Here is a 20,551-nt window from a genome sequence, read left to right on the forward strand (position 1 = left end):
GCCTGCCCGCCCTGTGCCACATTTAGCAGCTATCTCCCTATGCCCTGCTTCCCGTTCTGCCACCGACAGAGAGATATGGCTGGCACTGGTTGGCGTGAGAACAGGGACTTTTCAGCGATGGGTCCGTCCCAATTGGGAAACTCCCCAAAGGAGGATTTGATTGGTCCCTGCTCTGTGCCAGCATTCAAGTGAAGACATTTCTGCCCTGCAAATCTGTTTGTGCATTTCAAACCTTGCTCATTTGTGAACTTGCATTCCTTCCTCCCCCTCTCAAGGAGCTCCAGATGTCTTGCATAGTTCCCTCCCTCCGCATTTAATCCCACAACCCTACAAGGCGGGTCAGACTGACAGGCAGGGATTGGGCCCCCAAAGCTGCACCCAGTGAGCTTCACGGCCGCTGAGTGGGGATTCGAACTCTGGTCTCTCATAGGTCCACTGCCATACATCACACAAGCTCTTTTGAGGCTGCCCTTGAGACTGGCCCAGAAACTCCAGCGGGTGCACAATGCCACAGCGAGACTCCTTATGGGGTCTTCGCTGCGAGATCACATTCACCCGGTGCTATACCAGCTGCACTGGCTCCCGGTGGAGTACAGGATCAGGTTTCAGGTGCTGGTTTTAACCTTTAAAGCCCTATACGGCCTAGGACCCTCGTACTGACGGGACCGCCTCTCCTGGTATGTCCCATGGAGGACCTTACGGTCTTCAAACAAAAACATCTTGAAGGTCCCAGCCCACAGAGAGGTTAGGCTGGCCTCAACTAGAGCCAGGGCTTTTTCGGCTGTGGCCCCAATCTGGTGGAACACTCTGTCACAAGAGACTAGGGCCCTGCGGGACTTGACATTTTTCCGCAGGGCCTGCAAGACGTAGCTGTTCTGCCAGGCCTTTGGTCGGGGTTCAGTCTGACTCCCTCTCCCCTTTCATAAGAACTTGCATGAAAGTGGCCTCCCAATTTTTCTCACAGGCCCATACAAGTTCAGCACAAACAGTTGGGCCTGGTGAGCATTTAAGGTCCCTAACCCTAATCTGCAGGTTGTCATCTGATTGGATTTTATTCTGACCCTGATCTGATTTGAGGATATATTTTAATTGATTGTCTGATTTTATGTTAATGTGTTATACATTTGATGTTAGCCGCTCTGAGCCTGGCTTCGGCTGGGGAGGGCGGGATACAAATAAAATTTATTATTATATTATTATTATTGCCTTTTTAGCGGTTGTGCAAATTTCAGGCTGAGCTGCTTTAGAGCATTTGACCAAACTTGCAGGCTTCGCGCGGGTTGTATGGTTGTAGAAGTTGTTGTTGTTGTTGTTGTTGTTTTGGAAACAAGTTGTGCAGTTGCTTTTTGTTCCGTTGCAGAACTGGATCAGGGGCCCAGCACCCTGGCCAAATACCCCTAAGAACCTTGGAGTGCAGATAGACTGCAACTGTACCTGGAGGTTCCGTAAGCGCAAGGGGGAAAACCCCGGCTTGCAGGATGAGGCCTAAGCATTTCCACCCCGTCTAGCATCCTCATCTCAGGGTGTCCCTTACAAGAAACCCGCAGGCAGGATCCGAGCGCAAGAATCCGCAAAACCAAGGCCAACGGGTGCATTCTTCCTAACCCTCTGCATTAGGTCATTTCCACATCCCGGTTTCCCAAGAAAGCTTCGGTGCCAGATGTTTCAAAAGCAGCCAAGCCTTTTGGAGACAGGGGGGGGGGGATTTGCAGATGCAATAAAAGATAGCTTGCCTTTGCCGCGTGAGTGTGTGTCTCATCAAATCCTCGAGTTCAGACCAAACTCTGGGAGGGCGGTTTTGTTATGTCTGCCTGCAGGCGGGAGTTTCCAGTGAAATGCAGGAGACAAAATGCAAAATTCCACACCCTACCAAACACACAGCAGCAGCAGAAGAGAGAGAGAAACCGCAGCCGATTAAATTTCTGCTATGGCTAAGTTGGAGCAGACTGGGTGCTGACTGTGCGGGAAGAATAAGAGTCCGTTAGTGTATAGTGTTGTTGTTTTTTTGAAGCTGAGTAGTTGAGGCTCCAAGACATCACCTTGCCAACAAAGGTCCATATAGTTAAAGCCATGGTTTTCCCAGTACAGTGGTAGCTCGGGTTAAGTACTTAATTCGTTCTGGAGGTCCGTTCTTAACCTGAAACTGTACTTAACCTGAAGCACCACTTTAGCTAATGGGGCCTCCCGCTGCTGCCACTGCACGATTTCTGTTCTCATCCTGAAGCAAAGTTCTTCACCTGAAGCACTATTTCTGGGTTAGCGGAGTCTGTAACCTGAAACGTATGTAACCCGAGGTACCATTGTAGTGATGTATGGAAGCGAGAGCTGGACCATAAAGAAGGCTGATGGCCGAAGAATGGATGCTTTTGAATTCTGGTGCTGGAGGAGACTCTTGAGAGTCCCATGGACTGCAAGAAGATCCAACCTCTCCATTCTGAAGGAAATGAGCCCTGAGTGCTCACTGGAAGGACGGATCCTGAAGCTGAGGCTCCAAGACTTTGGCCACCTCAGGAGAAGAGAAGACTCCCTGGAAAAGACCCTGATGTTGGGAAAGATGGAGGGCACAAGGAGAAGGGACGACAGAGGACAAGATGGTGGGACAGTGTTCTCAAAGCTACCAGCATGAGTTTGACCAAACTGCGGGAGGTAGTGGAAGACAGGAGGGCCTGGCGTGCTCTGGTCCAGGGGGTCACAAAGAGGCGGACACGACTAAACGACTAAACAACAACAACAACAGCAGCAGCAAAAGGGAGTCAGTAGTGGGAATGGTGAGGCAAAAGACCCTGGGCCCAAGCACGCATGCATATTGTATAAAGGCGCAATGCCCTTCTTTTGCACCCTGTGAAACATAAATGGTTTTTAAAAACTGGGCAACGGCGCGCCATCTGCCCGTGACTCCTGAGCTTCCCCCAATCTCCTTCCCGCTTTGTTTTGACTGATCAGGGGAGTCTTGGGAGTCTCAGGGTTCCCCAGTTTTTAAAAAACTCTGCGCATTTATGTTTCACAGGGTGCGGAAGAAGGGCTTTGCACCTTGCCTGGCAGAGAAACCGTGTGCCTTGCGCCCCTCCTGGGCAACGGCCGCCCGCCCTTGACTCCTGAGTCTCCCCGATCAGTCAAAACAAAGGGGGCAGGAGATCTGTACCGCCGGACCTCCCCTGTTCCACCGTGGCGGCGGCGGCAGCGAACAGCTCCTGAAGCCAGCCAGAGCCAACTGCGCTATCAGATTGGCTGAGGTTGCCTCTGCCACATTTCCCGGGGACAGATTTGCAAATCTGGGGACATTCTGGGGACTGAATTTGTCCGGGGACGGTTTTGCAAATCCGGGGACTGTCCCTGCAAACCGGGGATGCCTGGTAACCCTACCTTAGCGGATCAGTTTGCGCGGGTACACAAAGAAGCGTGCTGCAGAATTTGAGACGGGATCCAGCAATGGAGGGAGGAACTGGGGAACTTCCTCCCACAAGATGATGATGGTGATAATTTATTATTTATACCCCGCCCATCTGGCTGGGCTTCCCCAGCCACTCTGGGCAGCTTCCAAAAAAAATATTAAAATACTGTAATACATCAAACATTAAAAGCATCCCTAAACAGGGCTGCCTTCAGATGTCTTCTAAAAGTCTGGTAGTTGTTGTTCTCTTGGACATCTGGTGGGAGGGCGTTCCACAGGGCGGGCGCCACCACCGAGAAGGCCCTCTGCCTGGTTCCCTGCAACCTCGCTTCTCGCAGGGAGGGAACCGCCAGAAGGCCCTCGGCGCTGGACCTCAGTGTCCGGGTAGAATGATGGGGGTGGAGATGCTCCTTCAGATATACTGGACCGAGGCTGTTTAGGATGCCTGCCAATTTGGGTGGCCTGCTGCCAACACCTTCAGGGCTCTTATCTATGACCTAGATCTCCTGATAGCTCTCAAAGCCCTTTGTCTTTCCAGACATATTGGAAGCCAAGCGCTAAATCGGTGCCAAATGGAGCCTCCAGGCCTCAGGGGCAGTCTACCTTGAAAACGCAGGCAGGTACACTGAGAGGCAGCAGAAGGAAGCAGATTATTTTGAAAGCTTCCCACGAGGCCATCTGGCAGAGGGGCCAGCCAGCCGGACTAGACTTTTGTGATCCAGGCAGGCTTTCTCTTCATCCTTAGGAGATTTGACGTCCCTTAAAATCCCCTAAAGTCCTAGCATCAAGAGATTGAAAACCCAGACCGAGAGAGAGAGAGAGAGAGAGAGAGAGTGGACAGGCAGAATTTTGCAGGCTATAAAAGGAGAAAAGCAGAGCGTCGCATTCCAAGAGGGCTTGCGTAGGTTTTTCCTTTTCCAAAAAAATGACGCAGTTTCGCCGTCGCCGGGCGCGTCGAGTGGCGGCTTTCTCTCGGCTCGGGGATAAACAAAGACGCTCATTGGATTAAGTCTGGGGCTCCCAAATGATGGTTCTGTAAATTTCATTCCCCCCTCTCCGTTTCTAATTCTCCCCCTCTACTCTCCCCTTTCCCCCATCAATAATAATAATAATAATAATAATAATAATAATAATATTTATATTTATACCCCGCCCATGTGGCTGGGTTTCCCCAGCCACTAGGGGCGGCTCCCAACAGAATATTAAAATACAATAATCAAATATTAAAAACTTCCCTAAACAGGGCTGCCTTCAGATGTCTTCTAAAAGTCAGGTAGTTGTTTATTTCCTTGACATCTCAAGGGAGGGTGTTCCACAGGGCGGGCGCCACCACCAAGAAGGCCCCCTGCCTGGTTCCCTGTAACCTCACTTCTCATAAGGAGGGAACCGCCAAAAGGCCCTTGGCGCTGGACCTCAGTGTCCGGACAGAATGATGGAGGTGGAGACACTCCTTCAGGTATACTGGACCGAGGCCATTTAGGGCTTTCAAGGTCAGCACCAACACTTTGAATTGTGCTCGGAAACGTACTGGGAGCCAGTGTAGGTCTTTCAAGACCAGTGTTATATGGTCTCGGCGGCTGCTCCCAGTCACCAGTCTGGCTGCCGCATTCTGGATTAGTTGCAGTTTCCGGGTCACCTTCAAAGGGAGCCCCACATAGAGCGCATTGCAGTAGTCCAAGCGGGAGGTAACCAGAGCATGCACCACTCTGGAGAGACCGTCTGCAGGCAGGGAGGGTCTCATCCTGCGTACCAGATGGAGACCAAGACTGGATCCAACAGTCAAGGAGGCGGTTTCTACAAGTGGGTCTCGTCCCCCTGTAAAGCGAGATGAGAAGGAAAACTCTGACCTTCTTAGGGTTCCCATATTTCAAGAAGTAAAAATCCGGTCAAAAAAAAGCTGTTGAGCTTTTTTGGGGAAAGTTCTTCAGCTTTGGGGGGTGGGGGGAGTTCTTGAGCTTTTTTGCGGGGATGGGGATTTCAAAAGTCCGGACATTTTGCCAATGTATGGCAAACCTGCATTATACTGAATCAGGCCGTTGCTCCATCTAGCTCCTTGTCTCCTGCACTAGCTGGCAGCTGCTAACACCAACATGTCCCGTCCCCAGTGCCAGATTTATGTATAAGCTAAACAGCGGGTGGCGCTGTGGGTTAAACCACAGAGCCTAGGACTTGCCGATCAGAAGGTCGGCAGGTCGAATCCCTGCAATGACGGAGTGAGCTCCCGTTGCTCGGTCCCTGCTCCTGCCAACCTAGCAGTTCAAAATAACATCAAAGTGCAAGTAGATAAATAGGTACCGCTCCGGCGGGAAGGTAAACGGCGTTTCCATGCACTGCTCTGGTTCACCAGAAGCGGCTTAGTCCTGCTGGCCACATGACCCGGAAGCGGTACGCCAGCTCCCTCGGCCAATAAAGCAAGATGAGTGCCGCAACCCCAGAGTCGGCCATGACTGGACCTAATGGTCAGGGGTCCCTTTACCTTTGGTATGTGTGCAGGAGATCAGACATGGGGACGGCTTTTCCTCGGGGCAAGGGGTTGTTCTTCCAACCCCAACCAATCCTGCAACTCCTTGAGGGACCATGACATGCCTGGGAGGTCGCCCCAGCCCTCCTGGCCTCGTCTCTAACCACTGATCCATCCTGTCCCCTTTCCAGACGACTCTTTCCTCAGAAAGGGGCGAGGAAGGCTGGCCCATCAGGACACAATTAGGAGATGTGTTGTTTTTGGTGCCCTGTCGACTCGTCTCCCTCGCCCGACTCTTTGCTCTCGTTCCCGGTTGTCCTTGGCTGGGCTGGAAAACGACGCCACAAAGTCAAAACAGATGGGAGATGCTTTCGGCCGATGGGAGGAAAGCGTTTTCCGCCAGAGCCGCCATCCTGTGGGGGACGGGCAGGGCCAGATTTAGGTTTGCCGAGGGCCTCAGCTCCTGAAGGTAATTTGTCAACAACAAATTGTCGCTGTTCTTTTGTGTTGGATATATGCTATATGGCAATTTATGGACCTGATAGTACTGAAAGCCATTTGCCCATGTTGCCGTGCAACCAGTCCATGCAGAATGTAGGCACCCTACATATAAAGGTAAAGGGACCCCTGACCATTAGGTTGTGGCGCTCATCTCACTTTACTGGCCGAAGGAGCCAGCATACAGCTTCCGGGTCATGTGGCCAGCAGCCCCTATTTTCATCGGAGAAATGTTGGAGGGGATGGAGTTATCCGACCCCTGAGCCGTCTGAAGGCAATCCAGTATAGGAAAAGGTGGTTTTTTAAAAAATGTTTAATGTTTTATTATGTTTTTCTAAATGTTGGAAGCCGCCCAGAGTGGCTGGGGCAGCCCAGTAAGATGTGTGGGTTATAAATAGTAAACTTATCATTACGGAACAGAATGTCCCTATTTTCATCGGGGAAATGTTGGAGGGTATGAAAGATCAAACCTCTCCATTCGGAAGGAAATCAGCCCTGATTGCTCACTGGGAGGACGGATCCTGAAGCTGAGGCTCCAAGACTTTGGCCACCTCATGAGAAGACTCCCTGGAAAAGACCCTGATGTTGGGAAAGATGGAGGGCGCAAGGAGAAGGGGACGACAGAGGAGGAGATGGTGGGACAGTGTTCTTGAAGCGACCAGCATGAGTTTGACCAAACTGTGGGAGGCAGTGGAAGACAGGAGTGCCTGGCGTGCTCTGGTCCAGGGGGTCACAAAGAGTCGGACACCACTAAATGACTAAACAACAACATGAAATATCTCCAAGGAAGGAGAGGACACCGACTTGTGAGGGTGTCAAAACGGCTCTGTTCAGCAGAAAATTATTCCACAAAACCACACACAGATAACCATTCTCTCTCACACACACACACTCACTCACTCACTGTGGAGTCTAATGGGAACGACAGTTCCTGCTTTTATAAAATGGAAGGTTAATTTTTAATTTTTTTTAAAAAGCTATTGTTATTCCAACTCCATCGCTTCCTTCCTGATGGGCGAGCAGAAAATTCTCCCCAACATGGCCTTCGCCAAAGACACACATACAAACAACCTGCTCCAATTCAAAACGTCTGTAGTACGTAACGGATCCAGGCAACGTATTTGGAGATGCGAGTGTAGACGTCCGGGAACCGGCGGTCTCCGCAACGGCGTCCGTTGAAAGAGACGATCCCATGGACTCTGGAACCGCAAAGCAGGGGTCCTCCTGAGTCGCCCTGGCATGCGAGGGAGACAAAGGTCAGTGTCACTCTGAAGGTAAATGTAAAGGACCCCTGGACAGTTAAGTCCAGTGAAAGGCGACTATGGGGTTGCAGTGTTCATCTGTGTGTGGCTTCCAACATATATAAAATAATATATAAAGGCAAGGTAAAGGATCCCTGGACGGTTATGTCCAGTCAAAGGCGACTACAGGGTTGCGGCGCTCATCTCGCTGGGTCATGTGGCCAGCGGGACTGAACTGCTTCTGGTGCAATGGGACACTGTGGTGGAAACCAGAGCGCATGGAAACGCCATTTACCTTCCTGCCACAGCGGTACCTATTCATCTACTTGCGCTGGTGTGCTTTCGAACTACTAGGTTGGCAGGAGCAGGGACTGAGCAACTAGAGCTCAGCCCGTCGCGGGGATTCGAACTGCCGACCTTCTGATCGGCAAGCCCAAGAGGCTCTGTGGTTTAGACCACAGCGCCACCCGCTCCCCTAAGGTAAAGACAAAGGACCCCTGGACGGTTAAGTCCAGTCAAAGGCGATTATGGGGTTGCGGCACGCATCTCGCTTTCAGGCCGAGGGAGCCGGCCCTTGTCCGCAGACAGCTTTCTGGGTCATGTGGCCGGCAGGACTAAGCCGCTTCTGGCGCAACGGGACACTGTGACGGAAACCAGAGCGCACGGAAACAAGCTGTGCCTTGGTTTTCAAACATTTCAGATACTTCCGGAACAGATTAAGTTTGGCGCTTTCGTTTTTGCTGTTTATTTTGCATTTCTGTTTCTGAGGGTTTTTCAGTTGATTTGCTTTTGTGACTGTTTGGAATCCAGTTCAGCTACTGATGGATTGTTTGTGTGACTGCGGAAATGGATAAAAGCCCCCCATCTAAACAGCGACCATCATCAGCGCAGGTAAGAAAAAAAAATCATTTGAATTTTTGTCATCACTGATTATTGCTTTCATTTCATGGATCAATGGTCTCATTAGAGGGTAAAATCCATGTTAAATTGCTGTTTTAGGGGTTGTTTTTAAAAGTGTGGAACGGATTAATCCGTTTTGGCTTACTTTCTATGGGAAAGCAGCACGCCTTGGTTTTGGAACGCTTTGGTTTTGGAACAGACTTCTGGAACGGATTAAGTTTGAGAACCAAGGGACCACTGTATATGGTTTCGCTTTTCATATTTTTATTTTGAATAATGCTCTCTCTCTCTGTTTTATATAGAGATTATAAAAAGAAATCTTTTGCAGAAACAACATAAATAAAAACCTGGCATTCGGAATTCAAGAAGGCGCCAGGGTTTCCGGTTCAGAAAATTCTGATTTGGGCACCCCCCCCAAAAAAAAAATAGCACTCACCGAGCAGAACCCCCGGAGACTGGGGTCAGTGTTGGCGGCGCAGATCATGCAGCGGTGGATTTGGCCAGCCCACGAGACGTTGCATGCTTTCCGGTCGACAATAGTTGTATTGGCCTCCATCAGTATGGTGGGGATCGTCCCATAATTGGAGGTGTCCCCCCAGCCCGTCACGTGACACATGACTCCCGGGCGGGGATCGGTGTTGGCTCGCGGGATCCTGACACGTTGAACGGCGTGATTGAAGATGGCCGAGCCGTTCAGCTGCAAGGTGAATCAGGGGACATGTTTAGTGCTGGGGTTAAGCTTTGTCTCCCTCTAGCGGCAGAACGGGGTATTTAAGCAAGGACAACTGTGACTCAAAATCGTTTTAAGGTCCTCTATTCGCGGGTGGCGCTGTGGTCTAAACCACTGAGCCTTGGGTTTGCCGATTGGAAGGTCGGCAGTTCGAATCCCCGCAATGGGGTGAGCTCCCGTTGCTCAGTCCCTGCTTCTGCCAACCTAGCAGTTCGAAAGCACAAAAAAGTGCAAGTAGATAAATAGGTACCACTCCGGCGAGAAGGTAGACGGCGTTTCTGCGCGCTGCTCTGGTTTCGCCAGAAATGGTTTAGTCCTGCTGGCCACGTGACCCAGAAAAACTGCCTGTGGACAAACGCCGGCTCCCTCGGCCAGTAAAGTGAGATGAGCGCCACAAGCCCAGAGTCGTCCGCAACTGGACCTAATGGTCAGGGGTCCCTTTACCTTTTTATTCTGGGTTAAAGAAGGTACGCACAGGAAGGCTGATGGACGGGAGGATTCTTCAACATCAACTTCGTTGGCCTGGTCATGTTATTCGGAAAACCAATGATCATTTTCCAAAGAAACTATATTCCGAACTTAAAAATGGAAAGCGTAATGTTGGTGGTCAACAAGAGAGTTTTAAAGACTCTCTCAGGGCAAATCTAAAAAAAAATGTAGTATAAACACCGACAACTGGGAACACTGGCCTGCGAGTGCTCCAGTTGGAGAACAGCCTTTCCCAAAGGTGTCATGGGCTTTGAAGACACTCAAACTCAGGATGCAAGGGAGAAATGTGCTAAGAGGAAGGCACACTTGGCAAACCCTCACCGGGATCAACTCCCGCCTGGGAACCAATTTCCCCACTGTGGAAGGACATGTGGCTCCAGAATTGGCCTCCAAAGTCACTTATGGACTCACTGCTAAAACCCTGTTTTGGAAGACAATCTTACTCAGCTACGAGGGATCACCGAAGAAGAAGAAACCATTTTTCTTAAAGCGTGACCATCTCTGCTGTGTCTTCCATTCTCCAAAGGGACGCAGACTCTATGGGCTCTTGCTGCCATTTGGCATAGAGACGGACAGGCACTCGGCTTTTGTAGCAACATGTACGTTATTTAAAACTGGGCGTGGGGGAGGGATAGGTAAAGGGACCCCTGACCATTAGGTCCAGTCGTGACCAACTCTGGGGTTGCGACGCTCATCTCGCTTTATTGGCCGAGGAAGGTGGCATACAGCTTCTGGGTCATGTGGCCAGCAGGACTAAGCCGCTTCTGGCGAACCAGAGCAGCGCACGGAAACGCCGTTTACCTTCCCGCCGGAGCGGTGCCTATTAATCTACTTGCACTTTTGAAGTGCTTTCGAACTGCTAGGTTGGCAGGAGCAGGGACCGAGCAATGGGAGCTCACCCCATCATTGCGGGGTTTCGAACTGCCGACCTACTGATCAGCAAGTCCTAGGCTGTGTGGTTTAACCCACAGCGCCACCCACGTCCCGGGGGGAGCCTTAAAATTATACAAAGCAAAGCTGGCCCAATATGTTTTGCTGCTTGAGGCAGCCTGCTGTTTAAATCGGCCCTTTATTCATGAGGTCTAGAACCTCAACTTTATATTTAAGGCAGTGATTCCTATTGCATTTCTTGACAGTTCCAAACCTCGCTCCCCTTTTGGAAGTTCACATGTGGTCATTTGTCAGAAGATCATACTGCCACCTACTGGTCTGGCGTTTTGAGACAGGGTGCACCAGTGAACATGTCACAGCCTTGTGGTGCATGCTCTGATTATCTCCCGCTTGGACTACTGCCATGCGCTCTCCGTGGGGCTGCCTTTGAAGGTGACCCAGAAACTGCAATTAATCCAGAAAGCGGCAGCTAGACTGGGGAGTGGGAGCGGCCGCCGGGACGACATAACACCGGTCTTGAAAGACCTACATTGTCTCCCAGTACGTTTCCGAGCACAATTCAAAGTGTTGGTGCTGACCTTGAAAGCCCTAAATGGCCTTGGTCCAGTATAGCTGAAGGAGCGTCTCCACCCCCATCATTCTACCCGGACACTGAGGTCCAGTGCCGAGGGCCTTCTGGTGGTTCCCTCCCTGCGAGGAGTGAGGTTACAGGGAACCAGGCAGAAGGTCCTCTCGGTGGTGGCGCCTGCCCTGTGGAACGCCCTCCCTTCAGATGTGACGGAAATAAGTAGCTATCCTATCTTTAGAAGACATCTGAAGGCAGCCCTGTTCAGGGAAGTTTTTAATATTTAACGCTGTATTGTTTTTAATACTTGATTGGGAGCCACCCAGAGTGGCTGGGGAAACTCAGCCAGATGGGCAGGGTATAAATAATAAATTATTATTATTATATTGTAGAGTGATAAGGGGACCCCACAAGGACATCTAGTGCAACCCCTTGCAATGGAGGAATCTCAGTTAAAGCATCGCTTGATCCATCTTCCACGGGGCAGTTCTTCAGATAAAACCGATCGACTGATATGAGCCTGGTTTGCCCGTTTCCTAAACTACTGGTTGTTCAGTGTGCATGCATGCGTGATTCGTGCTTTTAAAGGGGAGAAAGGGGGCAAAATTCAGGGGGAAGCCCAGTTTGCCTTAAAGAATCCTGGATTACCGTTTCTAGAAGGCTAAATCAACCTTTGATTAAGTTTACAAGTTTCAACTGCAAAGGATATTCTACTGACCTCACTCCTGTTGAGCAAGGAAGGATAATAACTGAACAAAATAGCCTTTCCCAATAATAATAGTAATAATAATATACTATTTATACCCCACCCATTTGGCTAGGTTTCCCCAGCCACTCTGGGCAGCTCCCGACACAATACAGTGGTACCTCGGGTTAAGAACTTAATTCGTTCTGGAGGTACGTTCTTAACCTGAAACTGTTCTTAACCTGAGGTACCACTTTAGCTAATGGGGCCTCCCGCTGCCGCCGTGCAATTTCTGTTCTCATCCTGAAGCAAAGTTCTTAACCCGAGGTACTATTTCTGGGTTAGCGGAATCTGTAACCTGAAGCGTCTGGAACCCGAGGTACCACTGTATGAAAAACACGACAAAACATTAAACATTAAAAACTTCCCTAAACAGGGCTGCCTTCAGATGTCTTCTAAAAGTCAGGTAGTTCTTTATCTCCTTGACGTCTGAAGGGAGGGCATTCCACAGGGCGGGTGCCACCACCGAGAAGGCCCTCTGCCTGGTACCCTGCAACCTCACTTCTTGCAGGGAGGGAACCGCCAGACGGCCCTCAGAGCTGGACCTCAGTGGGGGTGGAGGCGCTCCTTCAGGGATACTGATAAAATCAACATTGTCTGAGTTGCAAAGTTTAAGCTGCAAAGGATAATACTCTATTGACCTCAGTCCCTTTGAGCAAGGAAGGATAATACAATGGTAATTCGGTTTACAGATGCTTCAGGTTACAGACTCTGCTAACCCAGAAATAGTACCTCGGGTTAAGAACTTTGCTTCAGGATGAGAACAGAAATCGCGCGGCGGCAGCAGGAGGCCCCATTAGCTAAAGTGATGCTTCAGGTTAAGAACAGTTTCAGGTTAAGAACGGACCTCCAGAACGAATTAAGTACTTAACCCGAGGTACCACTGTAACTGTGACGCAGGTGGTGCTGTGGGTTAAACCACAGAGCCTAGGACTTGCCGATCAGAAGGTCGGCGGTTCAAATCCCCGCAATGATGGGGTGAGCTCCCGTTGCTCGGTCCCTGCTCCTGCCAACCTAGCAGTTCGAAAGCACGTCAAAGTGCAAGTAGATAAATAGGTACCACTCCGGCGGGAAGGTAAACGGCGTTTCCGTGCGCTGCTCTGGTTCGCCAGAAGCGGCTTAGTCCTGCTGGCCACATGACCCGGAAGCTGCACGCCGGCTCCCTCGGCCAGTAAAGCGAGATGAGCGTCGCAACTCCAGAGTCGGTCACGACTGGACCTAATGGTCAGGGGTCCCTTTACCTTTACAACTGTAACTGGACAATATATCCCCCCCCCGGGTCTGAATCCATTCTTACAGCTAGCCTGCTAAGCAAAGGTTGATTTTGCAAACCTTGACCCACCCCAATTTCACCTGTGGTCCTGTCCCCCGCTGTCAACTGGCCCCCGAAAAATTGCTCAGAAGGGATTGCAGCCCCCAGGGTTCAAAAGGTACCCCCCTCAGTACGGTACTTTATAGAGCAGAATGTATTTAGCCAGAACTTCCCTCGCCCCACTCACTTTGAGCAAGCGGATGTCGTTCATCACGGTCCCAGAGTTATAAAGAGGGTGAGCGATGGATTCTTGTACCCCCAAAATCTGCTGCGAGGCCTCGGGGGCCGCGAGGGAGTGGGCGCCGAGCACGATGCGGACGGACGGCGATCGCCTGGAGTTTCAGTTTGGAAAGCGCAGTTAAAAAGTAGCTAGATACAGACTGATTTGATCAGACCAAAACCAAAAAATGTAACCCAGAAACATAGCTGTCAATTTACAGATTTGAAAATAAGGGACCAGCAGCCTTGAAAATAAGGGACCAGCAGCCTCGGAAATAAGGGATCAGCAGCCAAAACATGGGATTTTCTGTGCACAGGTATGTTCGACTTCTGAGCCCCTCTGAGCCAAAGGCAGAAAGCCCAGCCAGCAGCCAAACGAAGCCTCAAGTGGTGGTTCCCACAGCGCAGCAACCCGGCAAAGGGGATGCAGCAAGGAAAACCACCGTCACCTCTCCGCTGGGAAGCGCTGAGCAAAGGCGAGTCCCCAGGGAACGCGGTCAATTTGATTGGCACAAGGCATGCAAGCTCCACCCCCCAGTCGTTCTTAGACTCCTTATTGGGTGAGCAACGCAGCCAAGCAACACAGTTGGAGCCGCCCTCCTCCCTGGCCGGCAGGGAGGGAGGGAGGGAGAGGAGCTGCTTCCTCTGAAACCCGGGAAATTTAAGGGACATCATCAATAAGGGACAGCAGCAGGACACAGCGCTGGGATATGGGACTGTCCCGTCAAATATGGGACGCTTGACAGCTATGCCCAGAAACAATGGAAACGTTTAAATTATTATTTATGTAGACAAAGATTAAGTGTAAGGTATTGGTTGTGTTTAGAATAGATTTAGGAAACTTATTGATTAGAATGTTTGTAGGAGATTGTATGGGGAAAATACGGAATAACGGATACAATTCTGCTTAAAATGGAAGTGCAGTGTAAGCGATGGAAGTCAGTCAATGGAATTTTATTATTGAGATATTTGTAGAATAAATTTGGAAGAAATTCTTCCAACTTTTCTACTTGTTTTTTCTTATGTTTTCTTGTCTTCCTTTTTTCTTTTTTGTTCTTTTTTATATGTGTGTGCTTATCTGAAATATGTATGTATGTATGTATGTATGTATGTATTTGCAGTATTTCGCTTGTATTTTGTAATAATTATGTTAAATGAAATATAATTAAAAAAAACAACAACCAGCAGATATGGGAAGGGAAGGCAGGAAAATCCAGACAGAGGAAACAGCCCAGACAGGCAGCTGTCTGTCTTACTGGCCCAGTTGCTGCACAATAGCCATTGCACATTCGTAAGAAATTGATCTTTTAATCTGGCAGCACCTAAACTCTGGAACTCCCTGCCACTTGAACTTGAGCAGGTGCCTCCGCTGTCGTTCTTTCAGTCCCTGTGAAAAACGTTCCTGTTTAGACGAGTCCAACCAGACATATAGGATGTGGTTGTATGCTTAAATCTGTCCTTAGTTTATTGCTGATTTTTTAATCTTAAGCAGTGAATAACCCCCTCAACGTCACCCAGCGAGGACTGTGGCCGAGTGGTGGATCTGAACCACACATGAAAAACTTAAAACAAATCCTTATTTCCTGATGAATAGCCTTTGGACTGGGAAGGGACGCGGGTGGCGCTGTGGGTTAAACCACAGAGCCTAGGACTTGCCGATCAGAAGGTCGGCGGTTCGAATCCCCGCAATGACGGGGTGAGCTCCTGTTGCTCGGTCCCTGATCCTGCCAACCTAGCAGTTCAAAAGCACGTCAAGTGCAAGTAGATAAATAGGTACCACTCCAGCGGGAAGGTAAACGGCGTTTCCGTGCGCTGCTCTGGTTCGCCAGAAGCGGCTTAGTCCTGCTGGCCACATGACCCGGAAGCTGTACGCCGGCTCCCTCGGCCAGTAAAGCGAGATGAGCGCCGCAACCCCAGAGTCGGTCACGAATGGACCTAATGGTCAGGGGTCCCCTTTACTTTAGCATTTGGACTATAATGTAACTTAAATAGAAAAATATCCCCCCCCCGGCATTTTATTTTAAAAATCCGATTTAAATCCAGAAAATCTGATTTAAATTTAAAAAACCTGATTTATAAATATAAATATAAAAAACGATTTGTTTCGATTTTTTAAAAACAGGATCATTGATTTTTTTATCCACCCTGGTTCCAACTTACCTGGGCATCAGGCAGTGAGCCGCCGTCATGACCCACTTTCGCCGCACCAAGAACCCACCGCAGACGTGCGCCCCATTCACCTGGATGGAGGCCATGAAGGGCTGGGAATGGGGCACAACTTCCTTGCCCCCGATAACCCAGCCCCCCCAAGCGCTAGGGGCGAAGAACCAGAGACCTGTGCGAGAAAAGGCCGTCGGATGAATTGGGTCAGAAAACGTCCGGCAGGTTGCGGCAGGACTATTTAAAAGCAGTTCTCCAAAGTTGCGTCGGGAGACAACAAAAGGAACATTTACAGTCAGGGCTTGGAAGTCGAACGGAATCTGTTCCGGAAGTCCATTCGACTTCCAAAACAGTCAGAAACGAAAGCGCGGCTTCCGATTGGCTGCAGGAAGCTCCTGCAGCCAATCGGAAGCTGCGGAACCAGACATTCGGATTCCAAAGAACGTTCGCAAACCGGAACACTCACTTCTGGGTTTGTGGCGTTCGGGATCCGAAATGTCTGAGTCCCAAGGAATTTGGGATCAGAGGTTCGACTGTATGCCGTTTCAGTGGAGTACGGAATAGTTTAGGCCCCAAAGGATATTATTTTATTTGCATAGTAATGGACAGGTATCTTTTCAAAATGACAGTTCTTTGATGGTTCTCAAACGGCGTGTTGTTTTGAGCTGGTGTTTTCCACTCCGACAGAGATGAAAAGAGAAAGACTTCATTGTGTTGGAGGGTGGAGAGCGGCTAATGGATTGAGGTCGAATCCCGACAAGACGGAAGTGCTGTTTCTGGGGGACAGGAGTTGGGCAGGTGTGGGGGACTCCCTGGTCCTGAATGGGGTAACTGTGCCCCCGAAGGACCAGGTGCGCAGCCTGGGAGTCATTTTGGACTCACATCTGTCCATGGAGGCGCAGGTCAATTCTGTGTCCAGGGCAGCTCCATTTGGTACGCAGGATGAGACCCACCCTGCCTGTAGACTGTCTCTCCAGAGCGGTGCATGCTCTGGTTATCTCCCGCTTGGACTACTGCCATGCGCTCTACGTGGGGCTGCCTTTGAAGGTGACCCGGAAACTGCAACGAATCCAGAATGCGGCACCTAGACTGGGGACTGGGAGTGGAGACCATATAACACCAGTCCTGAAAGACCTACATTGGCTCCCAGGACGTTTCCGAGCACAATTCAAAGTGTCGGTGCTGACTTTTAAAGCCCTAAATGGCCCAGTATCCCTGAAGGAGCATCTCCACTCCCATCGTCCACCCCGGACACTGAGGTCCAGCTCCGAGGGTCTTCTGGCGGTTCCCTCCCTGCGAGAAGTGAGGTTGCAGGGAACCAGTCAGAGGGCCTTCTCGGTGGTGGCCCCCGCCCTGTGGAACGCCCTCCCACCAGATGTTAAAGAGAACAACAACTACCAGACTTTTAGAAGACATCTGAAGGCAGCCCTGTTTAGAGAAGCTTTTAATGTTTGATGCTTTATTGTGTTTTTAATATCCTGTTGGAAGCCACTCAGAGTGGCTGGGGATGATGATGATGATGATGATGTAATAGATCATGATGTAATAGATGTAATAGATGATGCAATGATGATGATGATGGTGATGATGATGATTACAGCATTGCTGGGGGTTGGACTAGATGATTCTCGTGGTCCCTTCAAAGTCTTATGTAGATTCTATGAAGGCTCCTTATCAATGTATATACAGTGGTACCTCTGGTTAAGAACTTAATTCATTCCGGAGATCCATTCTTAACCTGAAACTGTTCTTAATTTGAGGTACCAGTTTAGCTAATGGGGCCTCCTGCTGTCACCGCACGATTTCTGTTCTCATCCTGAAGCAAATTTCTTAACCTGAGGTACTATTTCTGGGTTAGCGGAGTCTGTAACCTGAAGTGTCTGTAACCCAAGGTACCACTGTACAGAGCCAGAGTAATCTCTGTGAATTTGTTGGGTCTCCTTCCCTTACCCGTCACACGTAGCAGAGAAAGAAAATAATGTCTCTAGAGCTATACCTTCCTTGGTGGCCAAATTTCTTTTTTTAGCTTTTAAGCGACGCAAGACTATAATTGTCTGTATTGATATAGGGCTATCTGTTTAGCCCATTTAAGTGTTGGCTAAGCTCTAAAATCTTCCTGGATGTTTAACTGTGTATTGACAAATGTACTTTTTTCTGACTGACGGTCGAATAAAAGCTTGATGATGATGAGAAAGAAAAACCGAAGTGTTGCTTCAGATTAAACTGAAACAGCAGTATGATGAAAGGCGGCAGATAGACGCGAACTGATGTGGTTTTAAATGAGGAAGAAAGGTGGGAAATGGGAGCCAGAGAACTGTAGAGTTGGAAGAGACCACTGGGACCACCTAAAAACTTGTTTGCATCTATTTACTGATAAAAGCATTCATGCCCCTGGGCTTTTACAGTGTCTCCGAAATTTTTTACACATCACTTCGGAAGACAGGCGAACTAACGCCAGTGTACAGTAGTAACTCAGGTTACATATGCTTCAGGTTACATACGCTTCAGGTTACAGACTCCGCTAACCCAAGAATAGTGTTTCAGGTTAAGAACTTTGCTTCAGGATAAGAAGAGAAATCGTGCTCCAGCGGCGCGGCAGCAGCAGGAGGCCGCATTAGCTAAAGTGGCGCTTCAGGTTAAGAACAGTTTCAGGTTAAGAACGGACCTCTGGAACGAATTAAGTACTTAACCTGAGGTACCACTGTATTGGAAGAAGCAAAGATCACCCGTGTCAAAGCGATGATTCTTTGACATCAACTTTTTCCCCCAATAAATTTTTATTAATTTTCATCCAGTTATACATTTTAACCCAAATACAACAAATTGTGTCTGTTTTGAACTTCCTTCAGCGTCTCTGAGAGTCATCCATTTTTGTATCTTTAATACGCATTCCCTTTTTTTTTATATTGCCATTATTCCTCCTTAATCCCATTATTTTTTAATAAACAATACTTATTTGATTTTTTACAGTGCCTCTTGAAATCCCACTAACGTTGTGTTTATACCACAAATATTTTTCAGATAGTCCACCAATTTCCCCCAGTCCTCGATGAACTTTTGGTCTTTAGTATATCTGCTTTTTCCAGTTAATTTGTCCAATTCCGCATAGTCTATCAGTTTTAGTCTCCATTCTTCTATCGTCGGTATCTCCTCTTGCTTCCACTTCTGGGCCAACAGATTCTTTGACATCAACTTTGTTGGACTGGTCATGTTGTGCGGATGCCTGACTATGGTCTTACTCTATTCCCAACTTAAAAATGGAAAGCGTAATGCTGGTGGTCAACAAGAGAGGTTCAAAGACTCTCACATGGGAAATCTTTAAAAATGTAGTATAAACACCGACAACTGGGGAACACTGGCCTGCGAGCGCTCCAGTTGGAGAACAGCCTTTATCAAAGGTGTTGTGGGCTTTGAAGACACCCGAACTCAGGACAAAAGGGAGAAACGTGCTAAGAGGAAGGCACGCTTGGCAAATCCACACTGGGGTCAACTCCCACGCGGAAACCTTTATCTCCACTGTGGAAGGACGTGGGGATCCAGAATTGGCCTCCACAGTCACTGTTAAAACCGTGTTTATGGAAGACAATATTACACGGCTACGAGGGATCGCCAAAGATGAGTAGAAGTGTGTCTTCTATGTGCAACCCTCCTTATGTCCGCCACCACTGTGGGATGACCGGCACAAAAACAGAAGGGACCAAATTGCAAGGGACCCACAGAGGTATCTAGTCCATCCCCCTTGCAGTACAGGAGATAGAGCAGTTTTCAGCAACAAAGGGCCCTCTTTGCGCTTTAAAATTAATCCCGGCGTAGAGAAAGAGGACAGAAAAGAGTTTTCCTGCCTCTCTCCTAACACCAGAATTTGTGGCCGTCCGATAAAGCTGATAAAGATTCAGGAAGGATTTCTTTGTGGAGTTAAACTGTGGGGTTGGACTCGATGGCCCTTGTGGGCCAACTCTATGATTCTATGAATTGGGAAACACTGGCCTGCGAGCGCTCCAGTTGGAGAACAGCCTTTATCAAAGGTGTCGTGGGCTTTGAAGACATCCGAACTCAGGACAAAAGGGAGAAACGTGCTAAGAGGAAGGCACGCTTGGCAAATCCACACTGGGGTCAACTCCCACGCGGAAACCTTTATCTCCACTGTGGAAGGACGTGGGGATCCAGAATTGGCCTCCACAGTCACTTACGGACTCACTGTTAAGACCGTTTTCATGGAAGACAATCTTAACTCGGCTCAGAGGGATCGCCAAAGATGACGACGACAGTGTCCTCAGAGTGGCAGAGAGATTTTAACCCGAACGCACCCGAAACCTCCCATCTTACCTGCTTGGAGAAGGACGAGAAGGAACCTTGGCGTTCTCGCGAGGAGGAACGCCCGAGAGGCTTTTGCCATCTTCAAGGAATGGGATCTGTATTCGAGGGATCTCTGGGAGAAAGGATTCGACCGGGAGAATAGATCTTTGGAGGGGGGAAAAGGGGCCTTGTGTAGCTTTCCTTTAGGGAAGTAGCTCAGAGCTTAAACCGGTGCCTAACCCAACAGTGGAGGTCGGTGGTTTGGTTTCCCCCTCGTCAGCGTAAGGGAAGGATCCGGGAAGGCGTTACTCAAGCCAGAGTGGTTTCCTCATCCTGGGGGGATTAGGAAACATTTTCCACTGGGCCCCCTGAGAGGAAGAGAGAGTCCAGGCTTAGACGTGGCGGGCGAAGAAGGATGGGAGCCATTACTCTGGTATATCTAAATTTAAAAACCTTCCAGTAGCCCCTTAGCAATAACAAACTTAGTTGGTCTCTAAGGTGCTACCAGGGACGCGGGTGGCGCTGTGGGTTAAACCACAGAGCCTAGGGCTTGCCGATCAGAAGGTCGGCGGTTCAAATCCCCGCAATGATGGGGTGAGCTCCCGTTGCTCGGTCCCTGCTCCTGCCAACCTAGCAGTTTGAAAGCACGTCAA

The 20,551-nt window shown here is 49.4% G+C and overlaps 1 protein-coding gene across 1 annotated transcript; it reads right to left on the reverse strand.

The window, feature by feature from the left end:
• Window positions 1-6,857: 6,857 nt before the first annotated feature.
• On the reverse strand, window positions 6,858-20,336 carry LOC310835764 (serine protease 57-like). The gene is made up of 5 exons (XM_083720724.1): window positions 19,929-20,336; window positions 15,603-15,777; window positions 13,411-13,555; window positions 8,928-9,188; window positions 6,858-7,584 (listed from the first exon to the last, which is right to left on the reverse strand). The coding sequence occupies exons 1-5, from the start codon at window positions 19,996-19,998 to the stop codon at window positions 7,432-7,434; spliced, it is 804 nt and encodes a 267-aa protein (XP_083576850.1). The 5' UTR covers window positions 19,999-20,336; the 3' UTR covers window positions 6,858-7,431.
• Between the last annotated feature and the right edge of the window lie 215 nt (window positions 20,337-20,551).

This window comes from Podarcis gaigeae, assembly GCF_964106915.1.
Source record: "Podarcis gaigeae genome assembly, chromosome: 18".
NCBI classification, from domain to species: Eukaryota; Metazoa; Chordata; class Lepidosauria; order Squamata; family Lacertidae; genus Podarcis; species Podarcis gaigeae.